General features: G+C 45.0%; 1 protein-coding gene across 1 annotated transcript in view; it reads left to right on the forward strand.

Moving 5' to 3' along the window:
* ptprs (protein tyrosine phosphatase receptor type S) overlaps positions 1 to 14,808 on the forward strand; it is a 240,208-nt gene that overhangs the window by 159,497 nt on the left and 65,903 nt on the right. The window contains exons 10-11 of the mRNA XM_062960704.1: positions 66 to 208; positions 1,647 to 1,791. Coding sequence (XP_062816774.1) covers positions 66 to 208; positions 1,647 to 1,791 — 288 coding nt within the window. The remainder of the gene's footprint in view (positions 1 to 65; positions 209 to 1,646; positions 1,792 to 14,808) is intronic.

The raw sequence follows: 14,808 nt of genomic DNA on the forward strand, positions 1-14,808 counted from the left end.
GACAGTATTGTTGTTTCATTGTCATTGTTGACCTTGGTTTTCTGCTGGTCCTCCACCTCCCACAGTCCCAGGACAACCCATGAATTTTCGGGCCGAAGCCAAGAGCGAAAGCACGATCCTCTTGACCTGGAGCCCCTCTCGCCAGGACATCATCCTGAAGTACGAGCTCCTTTACAAAGAAGTCGGCAACAAGCCAGGAAACCCCGAGGTAAAAGCTACAACCATCTTGAGTTGTTGTGGTTCAGTCGTAGTGAGATGTATCCCAACATGGGCGTGTATATTTTGCAGCAGAGTAGCAAAGCGCCAGGGCAGATGTCTTCACTGTGTCTGGTTGTGAACCCCAATTGTGCCAGTCGGCTTTTGTATGATATTATTTATAGCACCCACTTTTTGTTTGATATTCAAGCAGTGCTTCTTGTAAATCTTTAGGTCTTTTATCCATTGGATGGAGGGTAACCGACCTATTAACCAATCGAAAGAGGGAACTTGTCCTTTGAGTATTGTGTTGTATCATCTTTTGCAAGCTGCTTGTTTTAAGGAGTGGGGGGAGTCCAAAGTGACTCCTAGGTATTTTGTTGTACTGCAATACTCCAGTGGGATTTCTTCCCAGGTCATCCTCAGAGCTCGAGATGCTTGTCTGTTCGGCACACATCTACATTTTTGATGGATTAGGAATCAGTTGGTGTTCCCTGTAATAGTAAGAGCTCCTAGAGCAGTTGTTCTCGACCTGTGGGTCCCCAAATGTTTTGGCCTTCAACTCCCAGAAATCCTAACAACGGTAAACTGTGTTGTCGAAGGCTTTCATGGCCGAGATCACAGGGTTGTTGTATGTCTTTCGGGCTGTGTGGCCATGTTCCAGAAGTATTCTCTCCTGACGTTTCGCCCAGATCTATGGCAGGCATCCTCAGAGGCATTCCATCCATGCCACACAGCCTCTGAGGATGCCTTCCATAGATGTGGGTGAAACATCAGGAGAGAATACTTCTGGAACATGGCCACACAGCCCGAAAGACATACAACTGGCTGGGATTTCTGGGAGTTTCTTTGTAGGCCAAAACATCTGAGGACCCACAGGTTGAGAACCACTGAGTTAGAGCTTCAGAGAACTTCCATTCAACCATATCAAAGCTCCCTGCTTGAGTGGTGATGACATGATCATCAGCATAGATGAAACTCTGTGTCCTTTCTGGCGGTGGTTGGTCATTTGTGTAATTGTCGAACATTGATTCCAACAGAAATCAGTGAGATATACGTACATGAACACCGAGCAACTGATTTTCTTGGGGGCTCGTCCGGGATCCGAGTCAGCAGGGAAGGAATAGAGGCGAATTTGGTCATTGAAATGAGCATTTGGATGTCGGTCCATGAGCTTTTTTAACACCTCTGCTCTTTGATTTTTGTGTTTCCCCCATCTCCTCTTCTTCTGTTATCTCTTCTATGTTTCCTACTCCTCTTCTGACTTTTCTTCTTCTTTTTTCACCTCCCCTTGAATCCTTTTCTAATCTCCTAATCCTTGTCTTCCTCCTCTTCCTTTCCACTACCACGTTCTTCCCTTATTCTCCTCTTATTTTTCTTCTTCCTTCTCCTTCCTCCTCCTCCTCCGCCTTCTTCTCTTTGTATCGTGAATACACCCCACCCTTCTGCAGTTCTTGAAGACCTTTGATCCCGTGACATCGTACCTGGTGAAAGACTTGAACCCCAACACTGAGTATGTCTTCCAGCTGGCCGCTCGCTCGGCTTTGGGCCTTGGGGCGCCCACCCCGGAGGTCAGGGAGCGCACGCTGCAGTCAAGTAGGTGTCACTTTCCTTTCCGGACTATTCTGAGGGTCATCCCTACCGGGGAGTAGGCACAAAGGATGGGGAGCGAGGCACGGACTGGTATTCCTGGGGCAGGAAGGGTGGGAGATGTATGTATTTTAATTTATCACACGGCACTTAATTTGATGCTTACCGACTTGTGTACCTGTGCGGCGTGTATGTGTGTGTACGTGTCAGGTTGCCAACTCACGTTGATCTCTGGCCCTTCTGCACAAACCAACATGGATGGCTGGGCTTGGTGTATTGGCCGGTGGTTGTTTTGAGGACCCACTTTGCTTTCTGTCCCAGTCTTCTCATGGTTTGTGTGTGTGTCGCGTGTACATTTGTGTTTTAGGCTTAAGAGCTGGTCTCCGGTCTGGGTGCATGACAAGACCGGAATCATTTACCTGACATCTCGTTCGTAACAGGCGAGGGCACATATCAAAGGAAATCATCTCTATTTTATCTTTTTCTGAAACCTTGGTGCCCTGCTTCTTTACCTGATGGGATCCCAAAGTTTGTTGCCCACCTTAAACGGACAGAACAGCCCATCCTCATAGAGCGAAGAGGTCTTTCGTTGGAGTAACAGCGCCGTGTGGCTTCCATGTCGGTTGGGAATCTATTTCTAGTTCTGGAGCTAACCAGGGTGCTGAATCTAGTCGGTACCAGAACACAGTACCTTGGAGAACTCCTTTAGAGCTTAGCATGGAACCTGGAGTCACTACTTCACTGATACGGCCAGATTCAGCACCTTGGAGAGCTCTTTTAGAGTTTAGCATGGAACCTGGAGTCACTGCTCCACTGACACGAGCCCTGGTACGACTAGATTCAGCATCTTGGAGAGCTCTATTAGAGTTTAGCATGGAACCTGGAGTCACTGCTCCACTGACACGAGCCCTGGTACGACTAGATTCAGCATCTTGGAGAGCTCTATTAGAGTTTAGCATGGAACCTGGAGTCACTAATCCGTGGCTAGATTCAGCACCTTGGAGAGCTCTTTTAGAGTTTAGCATGGAACCTGGAGTCACTGCTCCACTGACACGAGCACCTTGGAGAGCTCTTTTAGAGTTTAGCATGAAACCTGGAGTCACTATGCCACCGAGACGAGCCCTGGTACGACTAGATTCAGCACCTCGAAGAGCCGTTTAAAAGTTTAGCATAGAACCTGGAGTCACTACTCCACTGATACGGCTAGATTTAGCACCGTGGAGAGCTCTTTTTAGAGTTTAGCGTGGAACCTGGAGTCACTACTCCACTGACATGAGCCCTGGTATGACTAGATTCAGTACCTTGGAGAGCTCTTTTAGGGTTTAGCATGAATCTATTTCTAGTTTTCAGGGGCTCTGAAAGAGCTATCCATGGTGCTTAATCTAGTCGGTACCAGAGCTTAGCACCTTGGAGAGCTCCTTTTGGATTTAGCACGAAACTTGGAGTCTGCTCCACTGAGACGAGCCCCATGGTACGGCTAGATTCAGCACCTTGGAGAGCTCATTTGGAGTCTAGCATGAAATCTAGTCACTACTTCATCAACATGAGCCCTGGTATGACTAGATTCAGCACCATGGAGAGCTCTTTTAGAGTGTAGCCGGAAAAGTGGAGTCACTACTCCACTGATACGACCTGGTACGACCAGATTCAGCACCGTGGAGAGCTCTTTTAGAGTCTAGCATGGAACCTGGAGTCACTACACTGGTATGAACCCTGGTATGACTAGATTCAGGACCTTGGAGAGATGTTTTAGAGTTTAGCATGGAACCTGGAGTCACTACTCCACCGGTATGAGCCCTGGACAGCTAGATTCAGCACCTTGGAGAGCTCTTTCAGAGTTTAGCATGAAACCTAGAGTCACTACTCCACTGAGACGAACCCTGGCACGGATAGATTCAGAACCTTGGAGAGCTCTTTTAGAGTGTAGCGTGGAGTCAATACTCCACTGATATGAGCTGTGGTATGACTAGATTCAGCACCTCAGAGAGCTCTTTTAGAGTTTAGCATGGAACTTGGAGTCACTATTCCACTGACAACGAGCCCTGGTACAACTAGATTCAGCACCGTGGAGAGCTCTTTTAGAGTTTAACATGGAACCTGGAGTCACTACTCCACTGATACAGCTAGATTCAGCACCGTGGAGAGCTCTTGTAGATTTCAGGAGCTTTGAAAGAGCTCTCCAGGGTGCTGAATCTAGTTGGTACCAGAGCTCAGCACCTTGGAGAGCTCCTTTAGAATTTAGCATGAAACCTGGAGTCACTACTGACATGGAAGCCACTGGTCACGTTGCATTGGCCGAAGATGACACATATGTTAGTTATACTGGTGTAAGAGAAGCCTTTTTGACTTGCAATCGAGGAGCATTTTAGCCATAGAGACATTTAGTGTTTTTTTGGGTAACATGAATCACAAGGCGAATTGCCCGGTTGTCTCTCTCTGAGGGTGTCTCTCCCCCGCCCCTGCCCTCCCCGCCTTCCTTCCCTGCCACTCGGTTGTTCAGGATTGCGGAGAGATTGTAGCCCCTCAGGGAAATGTGAACCCCTGCCTCGCTTTTCCCGTCCCCTCCATTGAATCACAACGACACCGGGATGTCAAAACAGGGGGCAGGTTTTAGTTTAATGGATTGTCTCCCTTCACTGGTTGCCTTGGGGGATGTCTCCAGTCCCTGCGCTGGCAATCGCTCGGCCGGGGCTTTTCACGATCTTTGCTTTATTATTTCTTTTCCGTTGGAAAAAAAAATATATATATACATATATTTCTTTTCTTTTTTTTTTGTTCCACGAAATGAGAATGAGGTGGTTTTCTTTGTTGGTTTCGTTTTCTTTTGGTTTCCTCCCCTCCCTTCTTTCTTTCTTCCTTTTTTCCCTCTCCTTTCCATCCGTTCGTCCCCCCAACCGCATGATTGGCTGTGGCAGGCTGTTCTTTGTGTTTCTCCCTTCCTGTCTTTTCACATCTTTCCCGTAAAAGAACTCGGCCACGGGTCCAGAGTCGCTGGGAGCAGAGGGAGGACGGGTGTAAAGGCCGAGTAAAGGCAGAGTGAAGTGTCCCGGTCCCTTAGGAAATCTGAACGCAGCGGGAGCAGCCCTTTCCCCGATGACTCAGTCGCTTTGCCTTCTGTCCTCTCTTTGTCGCCTTCCTCCCCACCCACCGGCGGGTGTTTTCTCTCGTTTCTTTTCATTTATTTGCCATTTTCACCCAACCCAACACTCGTCTCCTTTCTATCCTGGCTTCGGTGCAGCAAGTCAGTCTGGACCAGCCTCCTCCTTCCCTGTGTTTCGGAAGTCTCTGCCTTCCGACTCTGCCTTTCTTGAACCCGCTGACGCTATTGTGTTGTGTGTTGTTATAACACAGGATGATGCAAAATGACTCAAACGCATGGGTTGCTTCGTAAACGCCTTTTCATGAGGGCCACATCTGCCTTATGGTTGCCTTCAAAGGTTCCTTGAATCCATGGACAGATCTGAGGATTAAAACTAAAGAGCACCAACCACTATGAAAAAAAAAACAAGGGTTGTTGTATGTTCCAGAAGTATTCTCTCCTGACGTTTCGCCTACATCTATGGCAGGCATCCTCAGAAGTTGTCACTAAAGTACACAGAAATCTATAATACTGTATGTGTAAAGATACAGTTGTCCTATTACTAACTAATATACAGAATAGAACAATGGTAACAGACAAATTATAATCCTTACAGGCGCATGAGTAATGCACAAATGCAAACTGTTTACAGCATTACATCAAACATTATATTCATGTTTGTATGTTTTTTCAGTAACAAACAAGTATGTTCAGTAACTGAGTACAACACTTTGAATTCCAGTATTGTCCCACGTAGATAAGTCTTAGAAATGCATGGTCAAAGGAACAAACAACTGTATATTGTGGTTCACACTTTAGATAAATTCATCATAGTCCCATGTAAGTTAATGCTTTGGAGATGCGCAAAAGGAATGTAAAACATAAAGGAATGGCAGCTTACCAAAGGCACGGAACAAAGTTCAGACTTCTCAGTCGACAGCTGAACCAGCGGCTTAAACTTTATTGCAGTTATATACACATTATTTACACAATTTGCCAGACCGTAGAAATTCTCTGTCCGACTCCATCAAAAGCCCGCATGAGAAGTACCAACCCACATTCCAATGTTATCTTAAAACATGACAAATATCCTGTCACGTATAGGAAGCTCCAACTGCTTCTCTCTAGCCATAAATTTCCACTCTATCCATTTAACCCTTGCATTACTGGATTACAGTCACACACACCGACAACCAGCTTTAAACTATACGTACAATTTCATACTACATAAAAACAATTATATCAACAAATAGCTTTTCTCTGCTATTACCTAGAGATAGATAGATGTTGGATGGGTGCAAGATAGCTGCAGCATGAATGGTTGGATGGATGTATGGATAGATACAAATAGATAAGATGACTGATAGATAGATCAATAGATTGATTGATCGATCTAGGCCTTGGAGTTGTACTTGAGGACCTAGAGATTCCCAGAGAACATATAGCAAATTTGTGACTAATCAAATGCGGAAGAACCAAAAACCTGGAAATGTGGAGGGGCAGCAACATTAGGGAAATATAGCTCTGTTTTGCTTCCAAAGCCACTCCTCCCGAAGAAGTCTTACGGAGGATTTGGAAAAAAAGGGAAAGACAGAAAGACTGGATGCTTCAAGCAGTCCATAGGATTGAGAAATGGATTATTTGTCCAGCACAAGAAGGCATTCAAAAACCGCTGTCGGAATTTTTCATCTTGCAACCTTTGTGACCATCTCCTATCTTGGTCTTTTTGCATCTTCCCGCGTTGTAACCCCCATCACATACTTTAGCAAGCCAAAGCTCCTTGGAATATCTCACCCACATTTTTTTTGTTGTTATTGTTGTTCTAGAATCCCTTCAAGGATTTGGGTGGAATTCCATTTCTGTTCTGTTGGATTTTTGTGCCTGTCTAAATGAAAGAGGTTGATGTGTTTGCTCTGACGGAAGGTCCGTCTACACTGTCGAATGCATGTAGGCTGGGCTTGATGCTTTGGAATCCCAGGAGCTGTCGTTTCATAAGGCCTCAAGCCTTCTCTGCTCAAACGACAACTCCCAGGACACTTCCAGAGTGATCTCAAACAGCGTCACTTCTACAGTGTAAATGCACCCAGCAATGACCGGTTTCATGCTGCGCAGTTGTAAGGCTACAATTCCTCTTTAGTGAGGATGCCGAACTGCACATCTTAGGGATTGCATGGCAGTAAAAGCGTAGGGCTATAGCTGTGCAGCATGAACGGTGGTCCGTTGTCTATAGTGTTGTCCTCTTGGTTTCCGAACTGAAAGGTTCGAGGTGGAGGGAGGGGAACGAATAGCTGCCGACCCTGAAATCCTATTCCTTGACTCCAGATCGTTTGCATGAGGTTTCCTTTCCTCGTTTTGTTGTGCTTCTTGTTGGTCTTGTAAAAAAGGGATACTGAAAACCTCAATTTCAGACCGGGGAGCTTGCCAGCACTGAATTCCTGGCCAGACGTTTGTGGGGCGGGAACGGAACGGGGTGGCTTTGTGCAGTGGTCTTGTAACCTGGTGAAAAACACTTCTTTTTGTTTCCTGGCTGGCTGCTGGAGGGACCAGTTCAATTCTTCCCTGATCCTGGCGGCATCCTTCGGCGCTCAGACCTCCCAGCTCCTCGGGGGCAGGCTTTTTGTGTGTTGTTTCTTTTTCTTTCCCTTTTTATCCTCGGCCCGATGCAGCCCTCTCCATACAGCTCCCCTTCTGCCTATTCCATGGCGAGTTTTCTGTTCTGTCTTTCTCTCTGTCTCTCTTTTTCTGTTTCTTTTCCCTTGTCCATTTCCTGGCATGCCTGTCAGAATGCATGGCTGCTTTGTCGAGGGAAACCGTGCCTTGTTCCGTCCCGTCTGCAAACATATATATATATTTCAATCTATGTGCTTGTATGATATATATATATTCTCTCTGCGCCTATCTGCATAAAGCGTTCTCTTCTGGAGAGACCAACCAAATTCCCATTCACAAAGCCTTCCAGACTTGTTGATATGCTTTCCAATTTCACAACGAGGGAAACTACAGGAGATGAAATGCTTTGAAGCCATTTCTGTGCCCAACAAAGAATGCTTACTGTGTTGCTGTGAGTTTTCCGAGCTGTCTGGCCATGTTCCAGAAGCATTCTCCCCTGACGTTTTGCCCACATCCATGGCAAGCATCCTCAGAGGTTGTGAGGTCTGTTGGAAACTAGGCAAGTGGGGTTTATATATCTGTGGAATAATGTCCAGGGTGGGAGAAAGAACACTTGTCTGTTGGAGACAAGTGTGAATGTTGCAGTTGGGTTGTTGTGAGTTTTCCAGGGAGTATGGCCATGTTCTAGAAGCATTTTCTCCTGACGTTTCACCCGCATCTATGGCAGGCATCCTGCCATAGATGCGAGTGAAACGTCAGGAGAGAATGCTTCTGGAACATGGATAACACAACCTGGAAAACTCAAAACAACCCAGTGATTATGGCCATGAAAGCCTTCAATAACACCGTGTTGCAATTCACCATTGTGTTGGAGGTTCTGAAATTTGTGTATGTTTTAGAATCAATGGCATCTTAGAATTGAAGAAATACGGTATTTCCAGACCCAAAATAATATCATCCAACTGATGTGGACAGAGAAGTGCTAGACTGAGATCCAACATTTGACTTTCTGATTACCTTCAGGGAAGTCTTAGATCAATGCTACTGGTTTCACTGTGTAAATTGGTTCTAGTTTTGCAAGTGGGAATCTCTTTTTTGATCCCCCCATGCACTTACTCACCTTCTGATCCCAGTCTTCCCAAAGGGAGAAGAAGAGGCACACAAAGACAGCTCCCACTCTTTTGCTGGTAGTCCACCAACAATAGTTGGGGCTCACGGTTGACTCAGGACTGTTTTGTATCCCGTCGTACCTTTCTTCCTTTCCCCTTCTTTTCGGTTAGGGGCTAAGACCTCCCGTCTTAGACGCAGGAGAAGACCGTACATCAGTGGTTCCCAACATGTGGTCCGTGGACCACCAGTGGTCCACAAGAATGAAAATATGGTCCACGGTCTCATCATTACTACACCGTTGCCTCGAAACCATGCGTCAACAAGAGTACTTAGAGTGCCAAGGCAACGGGGATGTCGGGAGAGGCTGACTACCCACGAAAGATTACTACTAGCACATCAGCTCTAGATTTTTAAATATTGTTTTCTGTGGGCGAGCAGATGGTGACTACTGGATGGCATATGTTCTGTATCAGAAACTAGAGCTGATGTGGTCTATCCAGTGCAATTTTCCAAATCAGCACGACAAATAACAAAACTGAATCTCATGTTGACCAAATACTGATTCATAACCCTTTTGGTACTAATATTGGAGAGTGGTCCCTGGTCAAAAAAAGGTTGGAAACCACTACTGTACGTAGACGACATGGTGTTCATTCTCTCCGACCTTTCATCCCGCCATCGGTCTCAGAAGCAAGAGACGCTTGTATGCAGATGATGCCCTCTCTTTTCTCTCCATGGTTTCACTCCTCTCCTCCTTTTCCCCCAAGTCATACCTGCACCGTTTGCTGCTTGTGCGATCTCTCTTGCTTTCCTTGTGGCTTCAAGCTGCGCATGCTTGCCCCGCATTCTCTCGTGCACCCCACCCATTCCCTGGCATGTGGTGTCCTACTCTGTCAGAGTGGCGATCCAGAGCATCAAACCCCAAGATTATTTTCTTTTTGTAAAAAAAAAAAATCCATTAAACTAAAGGTAAAGTATTCTTTTTTGATCTTGAAAGGAAATCTGACTTTTAACTCTTCAAGTACCAGAGACGGTCAACTTGGATATCGATACGAGAAAAAAGAGGGAAGGGACAAAAATTTGGGGGGGGAAAGTGGAAGGACAGGTCGGCATCTTCTGTATCGATCTTATTATCGCATGTGGTGTATATAAAATACTATAAATAAATAAATACATCAAATATCAAAGATGATTGGACATTTGCTGTTGGGTCTTAGCTTTTAATATTTATGAAAGTGTAGCCTAAGCATAGATTTCTAGAAAAGCAAGTAGAGCCAGTTGGGGTAAGAAAAATAACTTCATTTTATAATGGAGTTTTTAATGCTACTGAATCCCTTCCTTAGTATTTAGAGTAGTAGGTTGCCAATTTTTGTTGGGTTTTTTTTTCTTCAAGTGATGTCCACGCAATATATCCAACGTCTGTGGTACCTAAAGGGTTAAAAAAGAGCAGATTGCATTGGTATGAAAGCTCAGTCAGGGGCCATTCTTGAGGCTTGGACAGTCAACTTTTAAAGCGGGTCACAGAGTGCCCAAAAGGTGAGTACTGGCTGGTCTCAAGCCCATTCACAAATACAGCCCAACCTGTCGCCTCCTCTGCCACGGCTACTCACACCTCTGGCACAAGGTCGCTGGCTCTTCAGAGTCTGGACCTCACACACCCCTGTCCTTTGGGAGGAAGCCTCCGCCTCCACTCGCTCACCCATCGATTCCCACAGGTTGGGCTGGATTGTGAAGGACACTCCATTCAGGTCCTCCTGCCGGCGAGGAGAAAGTATGGGATCCCTTCCGTCTCTCCTTCCCCTTTGCTTAGCCAGAGAGAGGGCAGCGAGTTCTTTTCGTCCCTCCCTTCCCTCCTCTTCCCTTCCCCCCTCCTCCCACCCCACCCTGTGTCCACGTCTCCCACTGGGACAGGAAAAGGGTCCCCACACATCCCCTCACGTTGGTGGCGTTTTTAGAAGGGTGAGTGAGCCGACCGCCCTCCGAGGCAGCAAGGGCCGATCCCACCGGAAAACAGGCTGACCAGAGCCGTCCAGTGGAGAGCTTGACTTGGATTATGGTGTGACCTGGGGCTGGAATGGACTCGTGTGTTTTCTTTTTTTAGAATCGAATATCTGATGTGGCTTTCAGGCTCAGGATAACCCCCCAAAATGGTAGGTGAGGCTTGGTCATACTCTGCAGTGGGTTTCTTTAGCTGTCTGTCACAAATTTTGGATTGTAATAAGGCAGGGGTCCTCAAACTTTTTAAGTGGAGGGCCGATTCACAGTCCCTCAGCCTGTTGGGGGGCCGGACTAGGATGAAATAGTCCAAAATTAGGATTGTTGTTGTTATGTGCCTTCAAGTCGTTTCAGACTTAGGTCAACCCTAAGTCTAAAGTTTAGGACAGAGGCCAGGTCATTGACCTTGGGGGGCCTTAGTTTGGTGACCCCTGATCTAGACGATCTCATAAGACCATAAGTAAGGAAAGGGACCTCAAAGGCCATCTAGATGATCTCATCAGGCCATCAGAAGACCATAGATAAGGAAAGGCACCCTCAAAGTCTATTTAAATGGTTTCTTAAGACCATAGGTAAGGAAAGAGATCCTCAAAGGACATCTAGACGGTCTCATAGGACCATAGGTAAGGAAAGTGACCTCCCAAAGCCATCTAGATGTTTTCATAAGGCCATAGCTAAGCAAAGAGACCTGCAAAGACTATCTAGACGATCTCATAAGACCACAGGTAAGCAAAGAGACCTCCAAAAACAAGGTAGACTTAGGTCAACCCTGAGTCTAAAGTTTAGGATAGCGGCCAGGTCAATGACCTTGGGAGGGCCGCATCCGGCCCGCGGGCCTTAGTTTGGGGACCCCTGTAATAAGGTCTCTTATACAGCAATATTTCTTGCTGGTGTTGTTCCAAAGTTGTAAATGAATGACAGATGTTTTTCCAGCTTGAAACATCCTGGCTTCATCAGATCCTGGACAGATGTTGACTCTTCTTAATTGGTGTTGGTAAACGTACGCAGTCTTGTGTTGACTTCCTTCTTAACATTGTAAACATTTACTTAACTAGAGCCATTGTCTTTGACTAATGTAAACAAGTTGTTTCCCCCCAAAAGTTAATCATTTGTCACAGTTCTCATCAGCAACTTTTAATTACAGTTCCCAAGTTGATTTTAGGATTGTGTCTTCAGCCCAATTAGACCCCATACCCATTTCATACAATTCCACTCGGACCATACATCATATTTATACATGACAACTATGCTAAAAGCCATTGTGGATGGCTTTAGATGACATGAGGCAAAATTGATAGAGAAGAAGGCTGTCAGTCGCCACCAATCATGTCTTGCCTAGCAAATTAGTATTTTTTTTAATATGGGTTTCTGGGAAGCGCCATCAAAGGAGGATAACCTCCAACTCCGAGTCCTTTGTCATCCATATTTAAAATCGCTTTTAGAAAGTCCAGATTCCCTTCTTGTGCTTCCACTTTTTCCCTGGGGCCTCCAGCTTCCTTCAGCTGCTGCCAAAGTAATTTGCAATCCCATAACTAAATAGAGAAGAGGAACAGCTTTTGTTGAATCAGGCCAAAGTAAACTCCTGCAATTTGTCTGTTCTCCCTCGTTGATAACGTTTGCAGTCTTGACCACAATCTGACGTTGCCACATATCTGCGAAATCTTGGAAAGTTCATAATAATGACCTCATGTCCTTCTTGGAAGTGTCTCCTAAACATCTGTCTGGCCCCAACGGGAACTCAGTGTTCTTCTGGATCAGCCTTTGCTCCTATGTTTGTCCATTTTTTATAGCAACTGCTGAGCCCTAGTCCCAGATCCCCAGTACAGTCATCCCTCCACATTTGCATTTCTCCATCGTGGTCCCTGTGAAATACGCACATATGGTATTCTTGTGCCTGCACAGGCTGAGCACCAAATGTGCGAATTTCGCAGGTGACTGCTCGGATTTGAGGATTCATGGATTTGATTAAAATATGTTATCTGTAGTTCGTCCAGGGTGATTCTATGGTCAACCTCTGTCTGAAGGTGACCGTGGAGACATGCTGGAGGACTGTGGTTGACCATAAAGCACCCAAATCTCTTCGAGTGCTATTCTGTGGTTAGCTTCGAGCAAACAACTATATGGAAGGTTGAGAAATTCCAGAAGGGCTTTAAATGCTGAGTTGGTGCTGCGAACAGAAAAATGCATTAAACCAGTTAAAGTGAGGCAACCTAAGAGTCGCCCGCTGCGAACAACTCGGGAGCGGCCTCGTTTTCCGGCGAAAGCCTAATCTGAAAGGGATCGAGCGCATCGTGGGAGTCCGAACATGATGCAGCTCAGCATGAAGCATCTTTTCATGCAAGCAAAGCATTACGGAGGAAATGCAGCAAGTTGTAACTCTGCCGAGAAACCCATCATGAGTCTGACCGAGCCTCGACCGAGCCGCACCTCCCTAGTACTCTCGTAAGAAAGTCTTTTAAAAGTTAGCTGTTGTGGAAGGTAGGTAAAACAGACAATGAGGCCTCTGGAAGCGTTTGCCTTTGATTTTATGTACGACTTGAGATTATTATTATTATTATTATTATTATTATTATTATTATTATTTAGTTGCAATTGTTATTTCCCCTTCTTTTGAATTTCTTTTATTTTAATGCAACCAGCTTGGTTTTGTTGCTCGGTTTTGTTTCTTTCAATATATATGTTCTTTCTTTTCGAGGGGCTGGCAAAAGGGTCGAAGGACATCACAATGTTTGGACGGACCGAATGATGCTTCCCTTTCTCCCCTAGAGTTGCTAAGAAGGGAGATATAGTTTTGTACGGCCTTTAGCCGTAGCTTTTGGTGCCTTCACCAAACTGCATTCAGTCTGGAGTATAGAAATCCTGCCAAGCTAAAGGGACAGTGCTGTGTTGGGTTGCTCTGAGTTTTCCGGGCTGTATGGTCATATTCCAGAAGCATTCTCTCCTGACATTTCACCCACATCTATGGCAGGCATCCTCAGATGTCGTGAGGTCTGTTGCAATATAGGTAAGTGAGGTTTATATATCTGTGAAATAACATCCAGGGCTAGCTAACACCTCCCAACAAAGGATTTCCTGTTGTAAATGAGGCAAGTGGGGTCTATATATCTGTGGAATAATGTCCAGAATGGGAGAAAGAACTCTTGTCTTGATTGAAGCAAGTGTGAAAGTTGCCATTGGCTTACTTGATTAGCATTGAATAGCCTTGCTGTGTCAAAACCTGGCTGCTTCCAGACAGGAAACAATCAGCTAACACCTCCTTTGTTGGGAGGTGTTAGCTGATTGTTTCCGGTCTGGAATTCCCACCCGGGCCAGGCTTTGAAACAATCAGCTAACACCTCCCAACAAAGGATTCCGCCACTCAGGAAGCAGCCAGGCTTTGAAGCTATAAGGCTATTCGATGCTAATCAAGCTGGCCAATTGCAATATTCACAATAGTCAAGAGTCCTTTCACCCACAGATATATAAGCCCCACTTGCCTTGTTTCTAATAGACCTCCCAACGTCTCAGGATGCCTGCCATAGGTGTGGGCGAAACATCAGGAGAGAATGCTTCTGGAGCACAGCCTGGTAGTTGAGAAAATCACTAATACCTGGGATCTTTGTCCTCTCTTTTCCTTCCCGTAGAGCAGAAGATACACAAATCTGGGTAGATGAGCCATTCTGGCATAATGATTTTGATAGGAGTTGTTATAATAATATTATTATAATTATTATTATTATTATTTATTTATTTACACCCCGCCACCATCTCCCCATGGGGACTCGGGGGCCGCTTACATGGGGCAGAGGCCCGAACAACATAATTAAACAAAACAACAACAACATATACACTGTGTGTGTGTATATATATATGTATATACCCTATATACATATATGTAATATAATTTACAATAATACATAATATTATAATATATTGTATATGCATATAATATTAATAATATTCTTTTGTAATACAATATAATACTAATAATACAATATAATAATGTTAGTTATATATTATACATTACATGTAATATTAATAATAATATTACAATATATTGATATAGTACAATATGGTAATTTATTGCCAGTATTGTGCTATGCTAATAGTATAATATTGTATGTAAATTTAATTTGTAAGCCACTCTTGAGTCCCCCTCAGGGTGCGAAGGGCAGGATATAAGTGTATTAAATAAATAAATAATCACAGTATAAAAAGATAGGATAAATTGGTGGCAAATAATCACATTG

This window comes from Anolis carolinensis, unplaced genomic scaffold (assembly GCF_035594765.1).
Source record: "Anolis carolinensis isolate JA03-04 unplaced genomic scaffold, rAnoCar3.1.pri scaffold_7, whole genome shotgun sequence".
Taxonomy (NCBI): domain Eukaryota; kingdom Metazoa; phylum Chordata; class Lepidosauria; order Squamata; family Dactyloidae; genus Anolis; species Anolis carolinensis.